Source organism: Colias philodice, chromosome 9, assembly GCF_061535455.1.
Source record: "Colias philodice isolate Cphi_HAF_F1 chromosome 9, ilColPhil1 Martin Lab GWU primary, whole genome shotgun sequence".
Classification (NCBI taxonomy): Eukaryota; Metazoa; Arthropoda; class Insecta; order Lepidoptera; family Pieridae; genus Colias; species Colias philodice.
In genome coordinates, this window is record NC_143094.1 from 6,741,946 (window position 1) to 6,761,920 (window position 19,975).

The 19,975-nt window shown below is 33.0% G+C and overlaps 1 protein-coding gene across 1 annotated transcript in view; it reads right to left on the minus strand.

Moving 5' to 3' along the window:
• Positions 1-521: 521 nt before the first annotated feature.
• The window catches only part of LOC149485876 (plasmolipin), a 28,021-nt gene continuing 8,567 nt past the window's right edge, over positions 522-19,975 (minus strand). The window contains exons 2-4 of the mRNA XM_089699202.1: positions 2,644-2,802; positions 1,825-1,926; positions 522-1,603 (exon numbers count right to left, since the gene is read on the minus strand). Coding sequence (XP_089555328.1) covers positions 1,514-1,603; positions 1,825-1,926; positions 2,644-2,802 — 351 coding nt within the window. The 3' untranslated portion in view covers positions 522-1,513. The remainder of the gene's footprint in view (positions 1,604-1,824; positions 1,927-2,643; positions 2,803-19,975) is intronic.

Genomic DNA, 19,975 nt, shown 5'->3' on the forward strand with positions numbered 1-19,975 from the left:
CGTCTAATCACTGACTAACCTGATGTATGTGTTCAATGATTCAGTCAAACCGGCGACGTGACTGACGGACAACATGACGGTGACTGGTGTTTGTGGATACGTACACAAACCGTCACCGATCAGTCATCGGTGACTTGACGGTGACTGATGTGTGTGAGTGCACCCTAAACATGGTAATTAATATCTATACTAATATTATAAAGAGGAAAGGTTTGTATGTATGGTTTTCACGCATAAACTACTGGACCGATTTTGATGAAATTTGGCACAGATAATCTTTAGACCCTGAGAAAGAACATAGGCTACTTTTTATCGAAATATGTACCACGGGCGAAGCCGGGGCGGACCGCTAGTATAATATATTTTACGAGTATGATAGGAGAAAATATTACCTTAGTTTTTGACACGCAATAGGTAGTACTGGTAAATAAGTTATTATTTACCAGTAATATTGCGTGTCAATAACTAAAAGAGGAAGATATTTAATATCCATATACTTAGGTTTAAAAATAAAAGACAAAATTATTGTTACCATTTATTTATTTTGATTTTACAAATTAATATAGTTAAATTAATCTATTGTGTTATATTTCCCTTGTTAACACTAGGTACTTATTTGAATAGATTATAATCATTAAAGTTATATTTCAGAACTTAACAACATAATCAACCGTTATTCCGATTATATAAATATAATAAAAAATATTTTCTTAAACGTAGACGATACCTGTGACGATACGTACAAATACCTATTAAATACAATATTGGTGACATTATTACATTTTGGTATAATCTAAGTAGAATTTAAACGAGATTACTCCTTTTTGTCCTTTAATACAATTACAATTTTTATATAATCCATTCGTATTTTTCAAAACCCATTGATAATTTTTTTTATAAAATAATAATTTGAAATATTTTTTAAAGTAAATGAATCGTCATAACAATTAGACTAGGCATCATTAACGATTTACAATAACTGATCAATGCTTTACACGTGCAAAATTACCATTAATGAAAAGTTTTATATAGTTAGATATCATAGAATTAACTGTTTATAAACTATGCTAAGTGACAACAAAAAACGCCATTTGGACGGTATCAGTTGCCTTAATACAAAAAACGCTGTAACTGACCACAAACATAACCAATTAATGCTATTTCTGTAATAAGATTAAAAAATAAACAATAACAGTCACACAAAATATGAACACACCGAGAACAATAAATAAAGTAGGTAGCTATATTAAATTGTCATACCAAGGTGGTATGGTTATTATGGCCTTTTCAAAAATATTTTAATTTTATTCAATAATTTTTATACGTTAATTTTCTAATGATAATGCGTAGCTTTAATCGAAACTAGTCAAAAAATAAAATCGTCATCAAAACACAGACATACTGTATATCGTAGAAATATGTTTTTTTTTACAATAATAATAGTACATAGTTAAATTAAAACGATATTGTTCGGAGGTTATTTCCCAGCGGGGTGTGGGTGGGACCTGGCGCTTCACGCCAAGCCTGTGGCGCCATTCCTGTGTTCTTGGTACAATAAGAACGAACTGTACCCGTACGCCAATGTATTGAAGATACCGAACACCTGTAGATATAGAAAAAATATTAACCTACAATATCTAATGCGAAATAAAAACTTATTTTTTTGTTATCTTGATCAACATGTCTGCCGTTACTTTTATTTAGGCGGCGAAAAGTTATTGACGAAGTCAGATGCATATTATTCCATTGAGGATAAAGTTAGTATTATATTATCTGTGTCTGGGTAGTTTATTAAAATAAACGTAAATAAAAAATAATACTCACAGCAGCCGCAACATTACGCCCATAGCTTCCATAAATTGACGTGAACATCACAATGAAAGCGATGAGGTAGAACAGCGTCTCCAAAGTTGTGCTGATTAATTCCTGTAAAAAAGACATAATAAGGTTAAAATACTTATGTTCATTTTTGAGAGGAAAACATGTAATTAAATTTCTTTTCATTAGCTTTAGTGAGTATTGTACGTAAGAAGATATGTTTTTACTTATGTTGTTGATGGCACATTAAACTGAGAATAATAAATATGTATTTAATACTTGAAATATTATAATGTTAAATTTAAAATACAAAAAAATAACAATTGACGAAATTGTATATCCAAGTGAATAGGTAATTAAAATTATTCCATTCATTTTCAAATTAAAAATGACGTCACTCGGACAGACCATCACCATAATTGCCTCATATTTAAATATTCTATTAGCAAACACTAATTATTTTAACTATTATTTGTTTCCTCTAAGTAATTCTTTTACCTTTATTCAACAGCCATTTAAAATCGATTGAGGACATGTAAAAATTCATTCTTATCGTGTGTCGGATACATGTCCGATAACAATTCTTGTGGAAGTTTGAGTTTTTATCAAATTGTAGAATATTCCAATATCCTATGATTCAAAATAGTAGAAGTCGCTCTTTCATTTCACAGCGACGATTACGATGAAAAGCCCGATAAGTATAGTAACATAGATAAGCTTTTTTGAGTTCGAGATAATGGAGTCTTATGTTATTTACAATCTCATTCCCTTTTCTCAACAAACAAATATTTTATTCAATTAAAAAACTATTTTCAGATAACTTACCGACAAAACCCAGTTAATTGGTATCTTGAGGGCGTCCCTAACACTGAGCAGGTACACGAAGCTCCACATGAGGGTCGTGATGAAGGCCGTCACAGCAACAAACACATACCACGACGACGCAAACGGGGTTCCCAGGGACATACATATTATGCCGAGAATCTGAAATTCAAATATAAATACGTTAATATTATGAACAACAATCCAATAATGATACAAGAGAGTGTTATCGATGATTGATGATACATTAGAAATGAAGTTTAATTAGATAAATATGTATCTTAACTATTTATCTATATCATAATATATTGAGGGTGTTTGTAAGGCTTCATCATACAAATAAAAATTGTTTAATTTGCTATTATTTCTTATCAAAACCCACTAAACGCAAACGTGTTCGGCCTAGCCTTACTAATGGTCTAGACTCTAGACTAGACGATAATATTGATTCTATTATGTCTAATATTGTTTTTGATATCTCGCGTAAATTTTGGTGGAAAACTTAAGGTGTGACATTATTACTTATAATGGATTCGTACCTAAGAAGATAATAATTTTAATCGATAGTAATACGTATATTCAGTCGCTTGTCTAAGAAAATAATACTAGGACACAAGGTATGCGAGTAGGTATACAATTTACACAACTTTCGATTTTTAGTCTATCTAGTTCTAGTACCTAACTACCTAGATTATATTATTTTCATTTTATTTATGTTGGATATGATTGGATTTGTAGAATATTATAATTATAATGACGTTTAACAACAACACGATAAAAATCTCTAAAAATTATATCAATTGTGCATCATAGTCGTGTTTGTGTACACTATCAACGTTAACATGTTAATTTAATGTCAGTTCGTAGTTGACGCAGGTAATTGGAATATCTTAGCGGTAATATCCTAGTACCACTAGGGCAACGGTGCCAGGTAAATGTCCGGTGAAGCCTCCCCTCCGACATAAACCGGTTCCATATCGCCCAAGCCAATGCCGGAACGCCGCACGACCTAGCTCATACCTAGCTGTCGCAATGTTCGCAAACAGGTGTACACATTCGTTTTAGTAGTCCCGACCCCCAATATTTATGCGAGATGCAACTTCAACTAAATTCTTACCGGTTTACTCTTTGCTGCTGTGCTAGTAAAATATTTTCCAGTCGAACGATCTCACACGTGACGCTATCTGAGAGTCGGCTTTTCACTTCAAAACAAGTACCTACTTTTTACCATATTACGTATTCTTTGCGTTTACCAACGTTTACGTAATAATGCCTACTGACGCTTTTACTTAATTTTTATAATTTGAATGGTATTTATCCAGATTTCGTAATACATATCTTGATTCTTGGTATACAATATTATTCTACGTTTATAATAATGTAACTACATAACGACATGCTATTAATATACAGGGTGACTGGAAATTCGACGTGATCCTTCAAAGGGGTTACTTATACTAGAGCACACCCCGGACACTCCATACAAAATGATCGTTTTGACAGTCACACTGTAGAGACTGCAAATGTGTGTGTTAACGCTTTATGGTTGGCACATTTGTGACTAGCGTAAAAAAAAAATCGCGTTTTTCTGATGAAATACATCCGTAAACAGCACAATATCTAACCATTTTCTACGAAAAACGATAATCACAAATCCAACATAATAAAATTACCTTAAGTCAATTTGATTAATGTTGTCAATCTTCGTTGCGTATCGTCCTTGCAGAAAAATATGGCCCATTTTATGTCTGATCGCGCGGGGGTGAGGTAAGTTTAATTTTGGCGGGAGGCGGAGAGTGTCCGTTCTGTAGCGTTTAGCTACTATTATGTATTCTGTGACTAGAGGTCATTTGCAACAAATTAAGTCCAGTTAAGCAGGGGTCAAAAATGGATGGTTATTGAGCTATGACAGATAAAATTTTCTGCCTTTTTACCAAAAACAATTAATTATGATTATTTTTCCGACCCAAATATCGACCAATAGAATTGCACCATTCGACGTCACGTGGTACAACCTACATGGTATTATACTGATAATTTTTTGAAAATTTTCTCTGGTCGTTGACGTCAAACTGACAGGTTCAATTCAATTGTGAAATTATTGGCCGACATTTGGGACGGAAAAATAATCTCCCGAATACCACACGAGCTTCAAAATTATCTGGCATTTCCCTCAAGATTCCCTGCAAACAAATAAAGTCGTCAAGTTTTTCAGGAAAAATCACTCGCGCTTCGCGCTCGTGATTTTTTAACCTTGACTAAAAACTTGACTCCTTCATTTGTTTGCAACGAACCTATCGGAAAATACCCGATAATTTTGAAGCTCTTGTGGTATTATAAGTGAAAAAACAACTACACTGTTAACATTCAATTGATATTTTTTTGAAAGCCGAAGAATGAGCGATCACTTTAAAAAAAAAAGCTTGCCCAAAACTTGCATCACCTCAAAAAGAAAAGGGTCATTAGCTCAATAACCATCCATTTTTTACCCCTGGTTAACTGGACTTAATTTGTTGCAAATGACCTCAAGTATAACCCCTTTGAAGGATCACGTCGAATTTCCAGTCACCCTGTATAATATACATCTCATTTGACGGCTCTAAGCTTGCAAAATAAAAAGTACATAACTAAGTTCTAAACAAAGCAAAAATCTTTCTCTCAAAATACTTATTTCCTTCATAGACAATGGTAAATATAATATGTACCTACACATTTTGTAAAGTCTAGATACCTACCTACATTTTTTTTTTAAATCTATACTTAACCAAAAGCACAGAAAAATGTCATCATTATTTATCAAGGATGGCGATTATAAGTCCACATAAGTAGTATTTTGAAAAAAAAGAGACAAAATTTCCAATGACACAAAAGCCATCTTTAAGTTTTGTCTCATTCTGCAAGATTCCTAGTTTCAAAGATTTTGTAACAGCGAGACTGAAACTAATAGCGTTTTACAATGCATGCATTTATTACAAAGGCGCTTTAACGTAAACGAGGTCAAAAATCGATGCCATGTGTGTGACGCGTGCGCCCGCGCAGCGCTGGTGAAAGTGCGTGCCAGCATCGCCACGCATACACATGGGACTCGACCGCCATTTGCTGTCTATCAATGGGAATGAACACTAAACACATACCTACATGCTAAAATTTCACTCTAAATAACAAGAGGTCGATGGCCGGATGTCCGCTACAGCTTGAGAATATTGATAAGCATTTATAAACCCGATACTCTTATGATAAGATGTTTTTGGTATAAAGCTTTGGTGTACATTGTTATTTGTAAGTTGTAGTATTACTCCGTGAAAGTTTACACAAAATAACCATCAACACAACAGCTTACGTAGTATAGTAGCTATTCAGTAGTCTGGGATACCTATAGCCAGTTCAAAATAAAGCTAAGCAGTACTTGTTTAAAGTAAGTACGTAAGAAATAAGACTTTAATAACTTTGCTACAATGCCCCTATAATATACTTCCTACTATAGTAATATTTTATGTAAAATATTATTTCGACGTGTTCACACTATTCGGGTCAGTGGGTATCTTGCCAACGCAGCGACCGTCGCACCCAAAAATGTTGTTATTGCTCAGTAACCATACATCCGCACCATACAGTACTATAAAAATTTTTCAATATAACTACATAAATAATATAATTTATTAAAACTATTTATAAAATTGATATTTGGTGTACAAAATGGAAATTATTTGATGGAAATTGAATAAAATATGCACTGTATTATGTACTAGCTGTTGCCCGCGACTTCGTCCGCGATTAGGTCGTTTTTCGTCATTCGTCGTTTAAAAAAAATACGTGACACTTTATTTTTGAATGTTCTTAATTATTGTCTCTTATAAAATTTAACTACTTACATTAAAATTGAACACTCTGATAAGAAAATCTTAAAATCTGAAGAAAACATGAATGGATGTGATTTAAATTCTACATTACTTAGTATCAAAATATAATAATCTAAATTAAATGTAGATTAACAGTTTGAGCACACCATTATAGAATATGTACTTAAGTATTAAATTACGTTAGTTAACATAGTAACTTTACTAAAAACACGATGACTATCTTTCGCGCTCGGTACCACAAACTAAGCATGTTTGTGGTAAGTGGCCCGCGTGACGCGTCACTTGACCCCCTGCGAGTTCCCCTCCGTTGCTATGCGAAAATACATTCGTTGCTCTATTTTAGGAAAAATTTGTAATACTGTGGCCTGGGCGTTATAACACGTCCAGGGAGTTCCTGAGTGCCGATATCACCATCTTGAGGAAAAGCTTCTAATGTCGATTTAAAACTGCATACATACGAATTAACCTGTTCTAAAATTGTGAAATGAGTTCAGTTTTAAATTTGAGAAATATTGATTTCTTGTATTCCACTATTCGTTGTAGTCGAATACAAAATATACCTATTTAAACAAACTTAGGTTGGCCTACAGGCAAAAGGGATCCTATCAAATGGTAAAATTGACCTTGTATCTTAAAAGTAAGCATGAACGGACCTTCTGATAATTATTGAGCACCAAAGGATCATTTGAAACGCGCTACTATATGAGCGAATATTGTCTAATAACAGTTTACATTGCACAGTATGTTCCTCTAAAAGTAGTGATTTCAAAGGTTCCGGTGTATCTTCAAATGAAAGCCGACTCCTTACTACACTTTAAAGCATTACAAAAAGAACATACTACGCCTTTACAGAAGATGATCTGTAATCAATTGTGAGGTTATAAGCAAACCCACTTTTATATTTGTCAGACCACACCACCGAATTCGTAGATTGTTTACCTCAAGTCATTAAGACTATGACGAAATCTGTCTGCAGTAAGACGGGCCTCTCGCTATTCGTCCGTTTCCAGAGACCGAATAGTTTCAATTCTTAATCTTTCATTAAACAAACTTATTAATCGTTCTTGTCTCATATAATTGTAATATTCGCGTCCCTACTCTAGTCATTGCTTATACTCATGTTCATCTTCAAGAGATCGAATAATATTATGATGCACCCTATTATTTGTCAAACGGTCTTCATATTGAGTAAAGTTTCAGATTCTCGACATAAAATATGACTGTCGTGATCAGTAGTGAGACGTAATTCCCTCTCAGTGAGGGTTTCGGTCTCACGGGATAGTACAATATGCCGTTTGCGATCAGCTGTGAGACGTCATACCCTCTCAGTGAAGATTTCGGTCTCACGGGATAGTAGGGGAGACCGGGTTTGGTTGTCTCACGGGTTGGTTGTCACAGCGGTCTTAACACAAAACTGAACTATCGAATAAGTCTGTTGAACAGCGTGGCAAGAGCGATACAGTGACAACGCTGTCCCCACTTCGCGTCAGACCGCCCCGATCTGCCATGAGGGCCTCACACGTGTTTATTGTTTTCGCACAGATTTTTTATGATATGAGGACCGAATATGCTCCTCATAACATCACTTTTTGTGAACGAAACGACAGCGCGGTTTAATTTAATGCCAACACCATTAGAAAAAAGGATTATTATTAATTGTGAAAAAATATCATGATTTAAGCGCATCACACACGGTGAAGATACTATAATATTTTATCTTAAGATACTGTTATATTTTATTACCCACAAAATTTCGCGTCATTTGTAAAAGGATGGCGGTTCTACAGGGGTCTTAGTACGCAATGACAAAAAGAAAAATGATGGTCCGAACGCTGATACCGGATGCGTTAAGATACTGTGATATAAAATATAACAGTATCTTAAGATAAAATATTATAGTATCTTCACCGTGTGTGACGCGCTTTACACTATTAACACTCTTTTAACATAAAATATAAGTCTGTGAGTGTGTAAAAATAAATCCAGCTAATTACAGATCAAACTTATGTTTATAATTAGGTATACGACATGAAAATATATTAATTACCAAGCAATAATAATACAGATAAGCAGTGGTGGCTCAGTGGTGAGACCTCGGACTTCGAATCGATAAGTCCGGGGTTCGAGACCAGGCGAGCGCGCAGGAAATAAATTGATTTTTCAATTTATCTGCGCATGTTGTAACATCACCACTGCTCGAACGGTGAAGGAAAACATCGTGAGGAAACCGACATGTCGAAGAATTAAAACAGTTCGATGATATGTGTCATCCGCTAACACGCACTTGGCCAGCGTGGTGGATTATGGCCTGTACCCTCATAGGAGGCCCGTGTCCCAGCAGTGGGAACGTATATGGGCTGATGATGATGAATAATACAGATAAATACTGAACATAAGTAGGTATAATAGATATTAAGTAGTATTAGTTAAAATATACTTTGACTGTTAGTCAAAGTTTATTTTTACTAACAACATGTAAATGAAGAAGAAATAATAATTACCAACGAACTAACCTTTTCTATAATACTTAACACGGCACATTTTTCAAATTATCTTGATCAACCCTGCTCAAAAATTTGAGGGTTTTGTTGGAACTTTAATAAGTCAAAACTATGATATATATCTAAACTACGATACAACTTGCTTGCGGAAATGCTCATTACAATTGTGAATCTAAAGAATAACTAACAACATACTATTCAATTTTATTGAGCTGATGAATATCTTTTGCCTGGAAGAAATCACCGTCGCCTAATAAATATACTGTGTTTTCTTATAAAACCGTTACATAATTTATTTTATCTACTTAAATAATGAAAATGATATTATATTTATAAAATATAAAACATATTATGTAAAATGATTAAAAATAAATAAATGAAGCAACTACGATTCAAAGAAAAACTCTTTTTCAGTGTTAAAATGCTCTTAGCAATCCTGGATGATGAACTGTATCATGTACTCTGATCCCAGTACGGTCGGTACCTCGATAGCCATAACGATAAATATTATAATCAGATAACCGCAAAGTCAAAATAAAAACATTACTTGTACAGTTGTTTGTGCAAAATTTACGTTTCATTTGGAATAACATTTTTTTCGGTACTAAAACGTAGTCGTTTGATATGTGGTTGGCTGCCCCTCCTCTCCTTCCTGAAAAATATCCTCCAAAATTTCCCGAGATACTTCCAAATCATCAATTTTCAAGTGGTGTTGTAAAAATATCAGCAGAAATCGTCTTCCAAAGGCGATATAATTTTATGAGCATTGAATCAGTAAATAACAAAATCAAAAGTTAACTGTAAATCTATAAAAAAAGCTACTTACAAATAAAATTTTATCAAAAACTACTGTTCCCAATGCACCTCAAAATAATAAAAGAATTCATCATTTTATTATTTCATTCTAAAAGTGTAATATAATACCTACCAACAAAAAACATGAATTGCTATCATTATAAAAAATAAATACCTATAAGTAACAACTTACTTTTTGTGGGAACGCATGATGGTGAAAATTCACAAAACACGAAGATTGCATTTGATATTTTTGGTTTTATGGCATTCAATTGCTTTATAAATATCACTACATAGTATAAAAAAGTCGCTTTCTCTGTCCCTATGTCCCTTTGTATGCTTAAATCTTTAAAACTTCGCAACGGATTTTGATGCGGTTTTTTTAATAGATAGACTGATTCAAGAGGAAGGTTTTAGTATATAATTTATTAGGTTTTAGACAAAGCGGACGAACCCGCGGGCGGTAAGCTAGTAAATTTATAAAATACGAAGATTTTTAAAATTGTAACTAATGAACGCAATCAATATTAGATTAACTGTAGGTAGATAATGGTGTCTAGTTTTACTTAAAATAATAAACATCTACCCTCACTTTAAAAAATGTAGTATATTTATTATTTACACGAAATATACCTTATAGGGAAGGAAAGATATGGGCTAAAGAGTTAAATAAATAACATAATTATATTTAAATTATTAATTAATTTCCAACTGTGTATTCGGTAGTGTTAACATCTAAATTGATTTGATTTTTACGAAATCTCATAGATGGCGCTGTTACAAAATTAACATTATACAACTTACATTCTTTAAACTATGTTTCTCTTCCCAAGTTACTTAAATGGCATAATTTTTATAGTGTCAATCTAGATATTGTCAAACAACATTTATATATGCGTCATTTGATTATTAATTTCCAATAGTTAACGTGTGTTTGATTTTTCTAACACTTCATAGATGGCGCTGTTTCAAATTTGTCTTTATACTGCTAAGATTCATTTAACTGTTTCTCTGCCCAAATTACGTAAATGACATAGTTTTTATTTTGTAAAGCTAGATAATAGCATGGCTTACTCGAAACCAACATTTAAACATGAGTCTTTAGATTGTACGCTGTTGTAGTACACGGAATATGTAAGAAAAATAAAGGCTCACAGCTCCTCCCCCGAAGGTGATATCATGATAATATGTTTAAACTATCCTCACCCGACCTCTTAGGAATATTCATGCAAAATTTGAAGTAAATCTATGCAGTACTTTTCGAGATTAGCTCGGTCAAACATACAGACAAACAGACAAACAGACAAACAGACAAACAGACAAAAATTCTAAAAACTATATTTTTGGCTTCTATATCGATTATAGATCATGGATTATGTATTCTTTTAAAAAAATATTCAATGTACAGTTTTGACTTTCCTACGATTTTATTATATGTATAGATGTTACTTTTAGAGGTAATTTGATTATTATTGACATACTAATCAATGTTTAATGGAACGTAAGTGTGGAATTTTATTATAATACCTAAATAAGCCAAAAATATTTATTAAAATGCCATCAAATATGAACGGAAGTAAATTCATAAAGATATCCGACTCAAACTTGACCATTTCATTTGTAAAGACAATGCTGGCCACTAGCTATACTACAAATAGATTTTTTTATGTCAACGACCTCAGTCTATGCGCTTCCCGTTACCACACCTCACTACAATTGCAGCTGTTCCCCGTAGCAACATGAATACGAGATGAAAAAGTATGGAAGTCGAATACTCGAAAGTCGAACGTATTAAACTGATAAACAAGACGCCAATCATCGACCACTCCGAGAATAGGATATTGAAATATCAATTAAGAAACGTTTTTCGGTCTCAATAACATGTGATGTTTTGAGAAATTTTATTTATTTTTTACCTTAAATTTATTACTTGAGCATTCCTCTGCATATTTAAGATTAATTGTTTCGCCTAGGGTGGTGGCACCAATTATCGGCCATGTCAACTTTTTTTGACCTTTGACTGGATGTAATTTTTACATTAATAGCTTTTTCTTTCTTACAGTGCCTTTTTCGGGTAGATAGATATTGAAACTCCATTACTACATTTGCAAAATTACGAATCCATTGTTACTTTATTAAATATAGAATTTTTATTTCGAATATGCCGATTTCCCTCAATATCGGCCACTAACAGCAAGATAACACCCTAATATCTGCCGTATTTGGCCCTAATATCGGCATACCTTTTCTTAAGTGAAGTTAGATGAATAAAACTTAAAACTGGTAAATTTTTTTATACCTAATCGATTGAGATACAAATCATTTTTTTAACTCGCCTATCATGAATGGTCTTTTCGTTACATTGTCTTAAAAATTTAAAGTAATATACCAAGTTCATTATTCTTATAAAATAAATAAAGATACGGGGTTAAATGAGACTTGTGTCAATCAACTAGAAAAAGAATTGGCTTGGAAATGTTATAAGAAATCACCCAATCATTAAACCAACATATCCATAGAATATTACTTCACTTCTCATCCACTCACTATTTGATAAACCAAGAAACCAGGAGGATGGTGTGGTATTAAAGATTACTTTTGGTGGTCTACGGATGTAGGGAAAACAACCATAAAGATTCTCCTGCTGCAGATATGACTAGCAAAACATTTATTGTTACTTTTTCACTGCCCTTAGCAACTTCATAAATGTTCTTCCATCTCTTAGGCCCTATTACTTTCCCTGTCTTCGGAAATATACTAAAGCTCGTCTCATCCCCATTAATATTATCCGTGGGTCTTGTAATATGTCTTCTGTTTCCGATTGATTTTATATTATGTTCTTGTAAGTCATTAAACCACTTTCTTCTGTAACTACAGCCCTGGCCAGCTTCTTTCATTTTAAAAACAAGGAATACCACTTTTTCCCTGGTTTTCCATTTTTAAACGGATTGGGTCTTTTATCTTCTTTTATAATATTTTTAACGCTATTTATCACGTTGCCACGTGATCCAGGAAAACCGTAGATAGGTAAACCGTAGATCCGTATCAACCATTGAACAATTTCTTCTTCTTCATTTCGGTATAAGACGGTATCTCTACCAACTGTGCATTCTGTGTCTATTCTTCCATGAAGTCTATCGTGTAAAGTGGTCCTCAGGATGTCGTATTGTCGAGATACTGTCTGATGCTCATATTTTGATTTTTGACGGCATTCACTGTCTCTATAATTTTACTATGGTCAACAAAAAGAACAAACAAAAAGGTCAACAAAAAGGAAAACATTTGCAATAGCCAACGTTTTACTTTTATTTGATCTTTTGATAGTTTAGATTGTGCTGGCATGATTTTGGCATAGCAATTAGTTAACAAAAATTAAAATACATCACCTCCCTGTTTATTGTAAAGTCCGACGGTAGTAGAAAAGGTTTAACTAAGGTGGCCGTTATTACGCAACAATTCGCTTTATATCGGCCGTAGCTAATAAAAATCGTTTTTAGGCGGCCGACTTTAGGATCCAGGGATCAAACGGAGCTGTTGTTTCATTTCTAACCTTATTAATATCACTGCTAACATATAAAATAGCTAAACATGTTATTTGAAGTTTTCGTGCATTACCCCAATATCGACCACCCGGCCGATATTGAGATTTATCATCAAATACAGATCCCCAATCTCGGCCCCGCAATTATTTCATTAAAAAGACAAATAAATGTAAAAACACACTATTTTATCGATAATTTGACTGTTTTTCTTTGAGAACACATAAAATTCAATACTATATGTTTGTTTAATTCCATTAAAATACTTATCAACGTAAAGCGTCGACTCAGCGATTTGACTACGCAATGCCGCCAAACTACGCACGTTTTTACCTTCACGTGCTCTATGGCTTACTGAATTTTCAAGAGTTGAGGTACCCACACCGAAATTTGGGAGGTTTTGCTTATGTATATAGAGTCACTTTTTGCATAAAAACTTTTATGATTTAAGGCTGCAGTCTAGCAAAATTGCGTTTTCAACAAGTTATTTGACAATTTTTTCCCGGCTAATGAAATGATAAACTGAATTTTTTTTTCTTGTTTATCAATTAGTGTTATATACGCAATGCGCGTGAATTTTTTCACATTTATAAAGTTACTTTATGTTACCTTAATCAGGCCTTAAAGATAAGTCTCTTTCCCCCAAAGACATTTCGAGCTAAGTTTGTGCACTCACTACGTTGCAACCGATTACAATTTACACAATCTGATCAGCGCATTATTATCCTTATATAGTCGTTATTAAAAACTGCTGAATACAATTGCCGAAAAACTTATGATTTTCTTAATTAGGACGTTATAAATTCATTAAATTTCCCATTTTTTGCCTTACAAAATCGATTGATAAATACTGCTAAAAGTTATTTTTTCCATTAATTTATTCGAGTTGGTTGAAGACCAATGAGTATTAATCCTTTAAAAAAATTTTTTTTTGAATTTTGATAATTCTTTAAATATTAAAAAAATATTTAAAATAATAAGTAAAAATCCTAGCGAATTTCTTTAGTCGCGCTCCTTGGGCCGGAGCGTTCTGACGTGTGCTCTACGCTCGATTTTCCTTCATACCGAAGTGAAAGTTGCTCTTCTTCATTAAATTTAATATTTTTGTTAATTGATTATTTTTATCTTAGTTTTGTGCAAATATTCGTATTTTTAAACATTTGATTTCGATATGGAAAATAAACGAAAAAAATACGCGTGTAACTACTAGAAAAAAAATTATCTTCGAACATAAAGTTAATGAAACCAAATAGATTGCAAAGGTGATTGGCAACAATTTCTTTATTTTACGGGGTGTCAGTAAAGGGATGTATATTTCTTTAAAACTAAAGTAAGCTCATAAATTTTCTTATAATATAATTTTTTTGAAGTTCCAAAAATGTTTATTTTTCGTTTGAGAAATACGAAATATAATATAAACTTGTATTGAGAACTTGAACTTCCCAAGTTCATCCGGGGAAATCCCCATACGGGGAAAATGATTTGTTTACTCCAAAATTGATCCGAGGTGTTTTAATTTTTTCTTCTAGTCATTTTCAACGTAGCGGCATGTTGTTTGATTATTAATTTTGTAACTTAAATACAGGATGTTGGTTTTATATTCTGATCTTACAGACGCGCTGACAAATTTAGTCCACCATTTCTAGTTTAGTCTACCAACTCTAAGTACCAATATTAAAACGAATGGATTATCATCACATCATCAAAACTCAGATGTAATGGAAGATCACAATAACATAGAAAATTCAGTGGGGTTGAGAACTAAACAAACAGAAGTAACAGAGACGCGAAGAATAAAAAAAGAGGACGAAAACGATAATTCGTTGATGCTTTCCCTTTTCGACGTATTGTTAGGGTACATCACCAATCTGCAAAAAACAAAACTGATAATTCCCAATTGCTGATTAAAAATGAAAAACAAATAATCGACAACAGTGGTGAAAATTTGCTGATCACAATGAAACATCCTTCAGTGGTAGCAGATTTACTCATTTAAAATGTATCGGTGAACAGCGTAAAGGAGAGGAGGACAGGAAAACATTATGAATGTGGATGGTGGATTGTATACAGGGTGTAATCGATAAGTATGTGCAGGCGATTATGACGTTATTATTGCAGGTATCAAAAAAATTAAAACTGATATCGAAATTACTTTACCTAATGAGTTAAATGACAATAATAACTTTTTAAAAGTATAACGAGAAATATCTAAAAAATTTACTTTATACACTCCCATATCAAAAAGGGAAAATGGGACTAGTAGAAGTTAAATGTCTAATTCCGGCAAAAGACATGAATGCGGAAGATGCGGTTAAAAAAAAATTAATATTTGAAATACAATGCAAAAAATAACACTTTTGTCATAGATAAGAATCATGACTATTTTTTCAAATTCAGGGACAACTAAACGTTGCAGAAGCAGAAGTCTGCTTATTTGCTGTTTGGACTGGAGTGAATCATTCGTTAAAAATAGAATATATAAAAAAGTATGTAACGTTTAGGCAAAATAAAATGATGGACCATTATCAAGATTTTACATAAATTGCCTACTGTCAGAATTGATTGATTCGAGACTTCAGCATTCGATGCCCATCAAGGACCCATCCTATATCATTCAAGCGATTGAAAAAAAAGAGATTAATCCAGTGCAACCGATAAAGCATCAGAATGCTAGCAAAAGATTTATTAGGTTTATCAATATTAATCTATATATTATACATAATATAATAAATCTGTAGAAGACGCGAAGACTGACATCCGCGCGGACGGAGTCGCGGGCGGAAGCTTGTCAGTAATAAATATCTTTTGTTTTCATTTGCGTATTTTTCTATTTTATAATTTTTTAACACAAACATTACATTTTTTTTATTAAATACAAAATTTGTTTATCCGTTTTATTAGTTAAACTGAATAACTTTCACTAAGAAACTTAGGTCGAAAAAAATGTATAGAGTTATGCATTTTGTATGGAAAGCTTATTTTTTTTATATTTCGTCCAAATTTCTTTGTAAAAGTTGATCAGTTATATAAACATGAAGTTGAAGATATCAATAGAAAGTATTCGCAAATTTTGTGTACTGATAAAAAAAAAATCACCCGGTGTAATTTTCACGAAAATTGTTTCAAATTGTCATTTTTGGTACTTATTACGAATATTAAATTATACGAATGATTTAATTTTTAAAAATTAAGTGGAGCAACTTTCCCTTAGTACATTTGTATTATTTACATATAGGATGACAGGATGCATTTGTTTGCACTACTAGACCAAGCCCTTAAGATCGATATTTATAGTTATATTCCGTTTTCTCGAAAAGGCCGATATTAGGAGCAGGCCGATAATAGGAGACTCCACCCTACGTACATGCTAAATTATATTGAAAAACAAACATGTAAGAAGCATGTAATGTACATTTTATTTTCATCACAGAGCAAGTAATATATTTTCATATAGGTAGCTGTCAAATACACAAGCACAAAACTTTGACAAAACTGATTTATAAATATTTTTGGCAAAAAACTATTATATTTTTGTAATATCTTAACTACCTATATTAATATGTACCATAAAATATTATGTAAAGTCCGGTCGCGGAGCAGAAAGAATTTCGTACAATGACCTCTTTACCTACTGACAGTGGTCACAAACATTTTTGAATGAAGTGCAGTTTACATGAAATATTTGGAGGAGAAAATGTTTTAATTACTAATTTATTAAATAAATGTCCTTTATACATTTACAATACTTATTAGTTAGTTACATTTTAACTTTTTCAATAACCACGATATATTATATAAAAAAAAGTGTGCGTGTACACACATAAGAAATGAAACTTCTTTATGGCCTTATTTTTCAAAAAATAATTTACTATGTACAATATTGCAGAAATACGTTAGTCTAATACGCGATTACGACTTAGGCGGATTTTGATTGGACATAAAGAGTTTGAGGTTTATTCTTGTAAATTTTGAATTCACAAAATCATAATTGAACACCTGACACCAATCAAGCAAACACAAACCTTACGCTCTCAGGTTAAAGGTTTACAATCCCTAAGGACGGCGGTCATTGCACCTGTGCGAGCAAGACACATTATTTTTACAAGGGAGTGACAGTGACAGGTAATAACAGGTTAATAATGTACGAAATTCTTCCTGCTCCGCGACCGGACTTTAGTAGTAACTAAGTATACAACACGATTGTGATAGCTATGTCGTGGTCATATCGTAGATTTGATCATTTCATGATATGAGTGGCCATTTCACGAAATGGTCATCCACATTTGGCCAGATCGTATAAAATATATAAAGTCCATAAAACATTAAAAAATTCTGAATATTTTTAGAACTTGTTTATTGTCATATAAGTTAGTGCCACGGCAGTGGCCGGCGAATGCCAGAAGCGAATGGTTTTTGCAATAGAAAACATTTAGGTTAGGTTAGGTTAGACTTTAATAAAGAACGCACGAGCCGAGCGAGCAAAGCGAGCGTGCCGCGGTAGCGGCCGGCGAGTGCTAGAAGCGAATCGCTTTTTAAAAAAGGAACAATTATAATAACATAGGATATATAAATATATTTATGTAAACGATTTTAGACGCATTTTTTCCTCAATATAAGATATCCGCATTTTCCATAGTACTCGAACCTCTTCGTCGTAAATTATTTGCTATGACTTTCTTCATATTGTAATAAAATGAACTATGAAGTTTTAAACTGCGAATAATTAAATTTTCGCCAGCGCGGCGGCCGCCATCTTATCACATAAACACAGCGCTTGCAGCGCCTCTACCAATAATTAATGTAACTATTTTACGATATGATCAAATAATTTTGATCATTTCATGAAAAAACCGCGCGTTTAGTGGGCCATATCGAGAAACGATTTCTTATCATTGATCTGCCCAAACCACATCATGATGTGGCCAATAGACATTCGAGCATTTCATGAAATGCGACCATTTCACGAAATGATCGATCATATCATGAAATGAGCAAATCTACGATATGACCACGACAGCTATAAGACGTGACTGACTTTAAGTAGGTAGAAGGAATTAGTAGTCTTCAATATCGACCGATTGTCGTATTGAATCGAAGTGTTGACCTTGATACTCGATATTCAATGTGTAGCCACTTACTACCTATAGAAAAGATACTTTTCAATGAAAGTTTTTCAATTTCATTGCCCCAAATTCTCACTCGTGACGACTTATAAGCCGGCGATTTAAAGAAAGCGAATATTTACAAACAACTTCAATTACGAGAAACTATAAATGCTCGGGTCGTTTATTTAACAACATTAAAACGCAATTTTAAAAAGCAAAATCATTACATAAAAATACCTGAAGAATTTTATTGTCTTTGAACTTCCTTTTTTTTCAATTAACGCAGTATCTAGCAAAAAGCAAAACCTTGTGAAGATGGCTTGTTTCCAATAATGACGCTAACGAAGACCCAATACATAATATATTTCTACCTGTGGGCCTACCTGTAGAGTGTAGGTAAAGCGTGGGAACGCCATTTAATAATTTAGTATTAAAATACAAAGCTACAGATATAACAACGACGTTACGTAGCTATTGTTTTAATATGAGCAACTCAAACTCATAGAATGAGGTCACGGGCTAATAACAGTGTGTAGAGAATTAATAGATTCGGTCGTTGCTACTCTCCAAAAACTACTATCTCAAACAGACGTTATTTTACATTACGTTATTGCCATTTCACATCCTTTTCGCTGTTACATGAGTCAGTTCTAATTGTTAATTAAAAGATCAGGAGCAACTACTTGAACCTTTTTGACGTTCCTCCGTCTGAGGTCAAATGCAATCTACTTCTAGATGACTCGTCATATAGAATTGAAGTTGATGTCACTACTCACTAATCAACTCACCAACGAGAATAAAATATCAACCACACTGTTCAGGGATTAATTAATTTGTAAGGACTATGTGGTAATATTCATACATCATAATTCTGAATGCACTAACCACAATTACGTCATTAATAAAATAATGTCTTATGTCACAAAGGACTTTTTACACGCATGTAAAGCAAGAATTATAGATCACAAGAGGACCTTAAATGGACTTGCTAAACAAGAATGAATAACAATTATTATTATTAAACATCACTCCTCTCGGGCCATATATTTATATGGAGCCTTTGCTCATAGCAGCCAACAGGTACCTACCTATATTAAATGACTACTACACCTGATGAGAAAGATCTGAAAATTTTATTTGTAGATCATTAAACATCTAGGATATATTATATAATGCTCGCAATGAAAGAACAAGAGAAAGACGACCTCTAAAAATAACTGTTGCTGTCGGTAAGATTAAAAATACATACGGTAGTAAACACGAATAAAAAGACGTGACGAGACGTTAGTTAGCCATCTTAATATTGTACCTAAAAATCGTTACTCTTGTCTCAGTATACTTAAATAATTATTAACTATAATAATTGTTGTAATTAATATTATATATCTATCACATTTAGAATATAGCCTACAGAGTACAGAATAGCACTTCGATAAAAAACATTGAGTTTTATAGATTACTAGCGACCCGCCCCGGCTTCGCACGGGTGCAATGCTGATACTAAATACACTACAGAAAAATTGTGAACGTTGTAT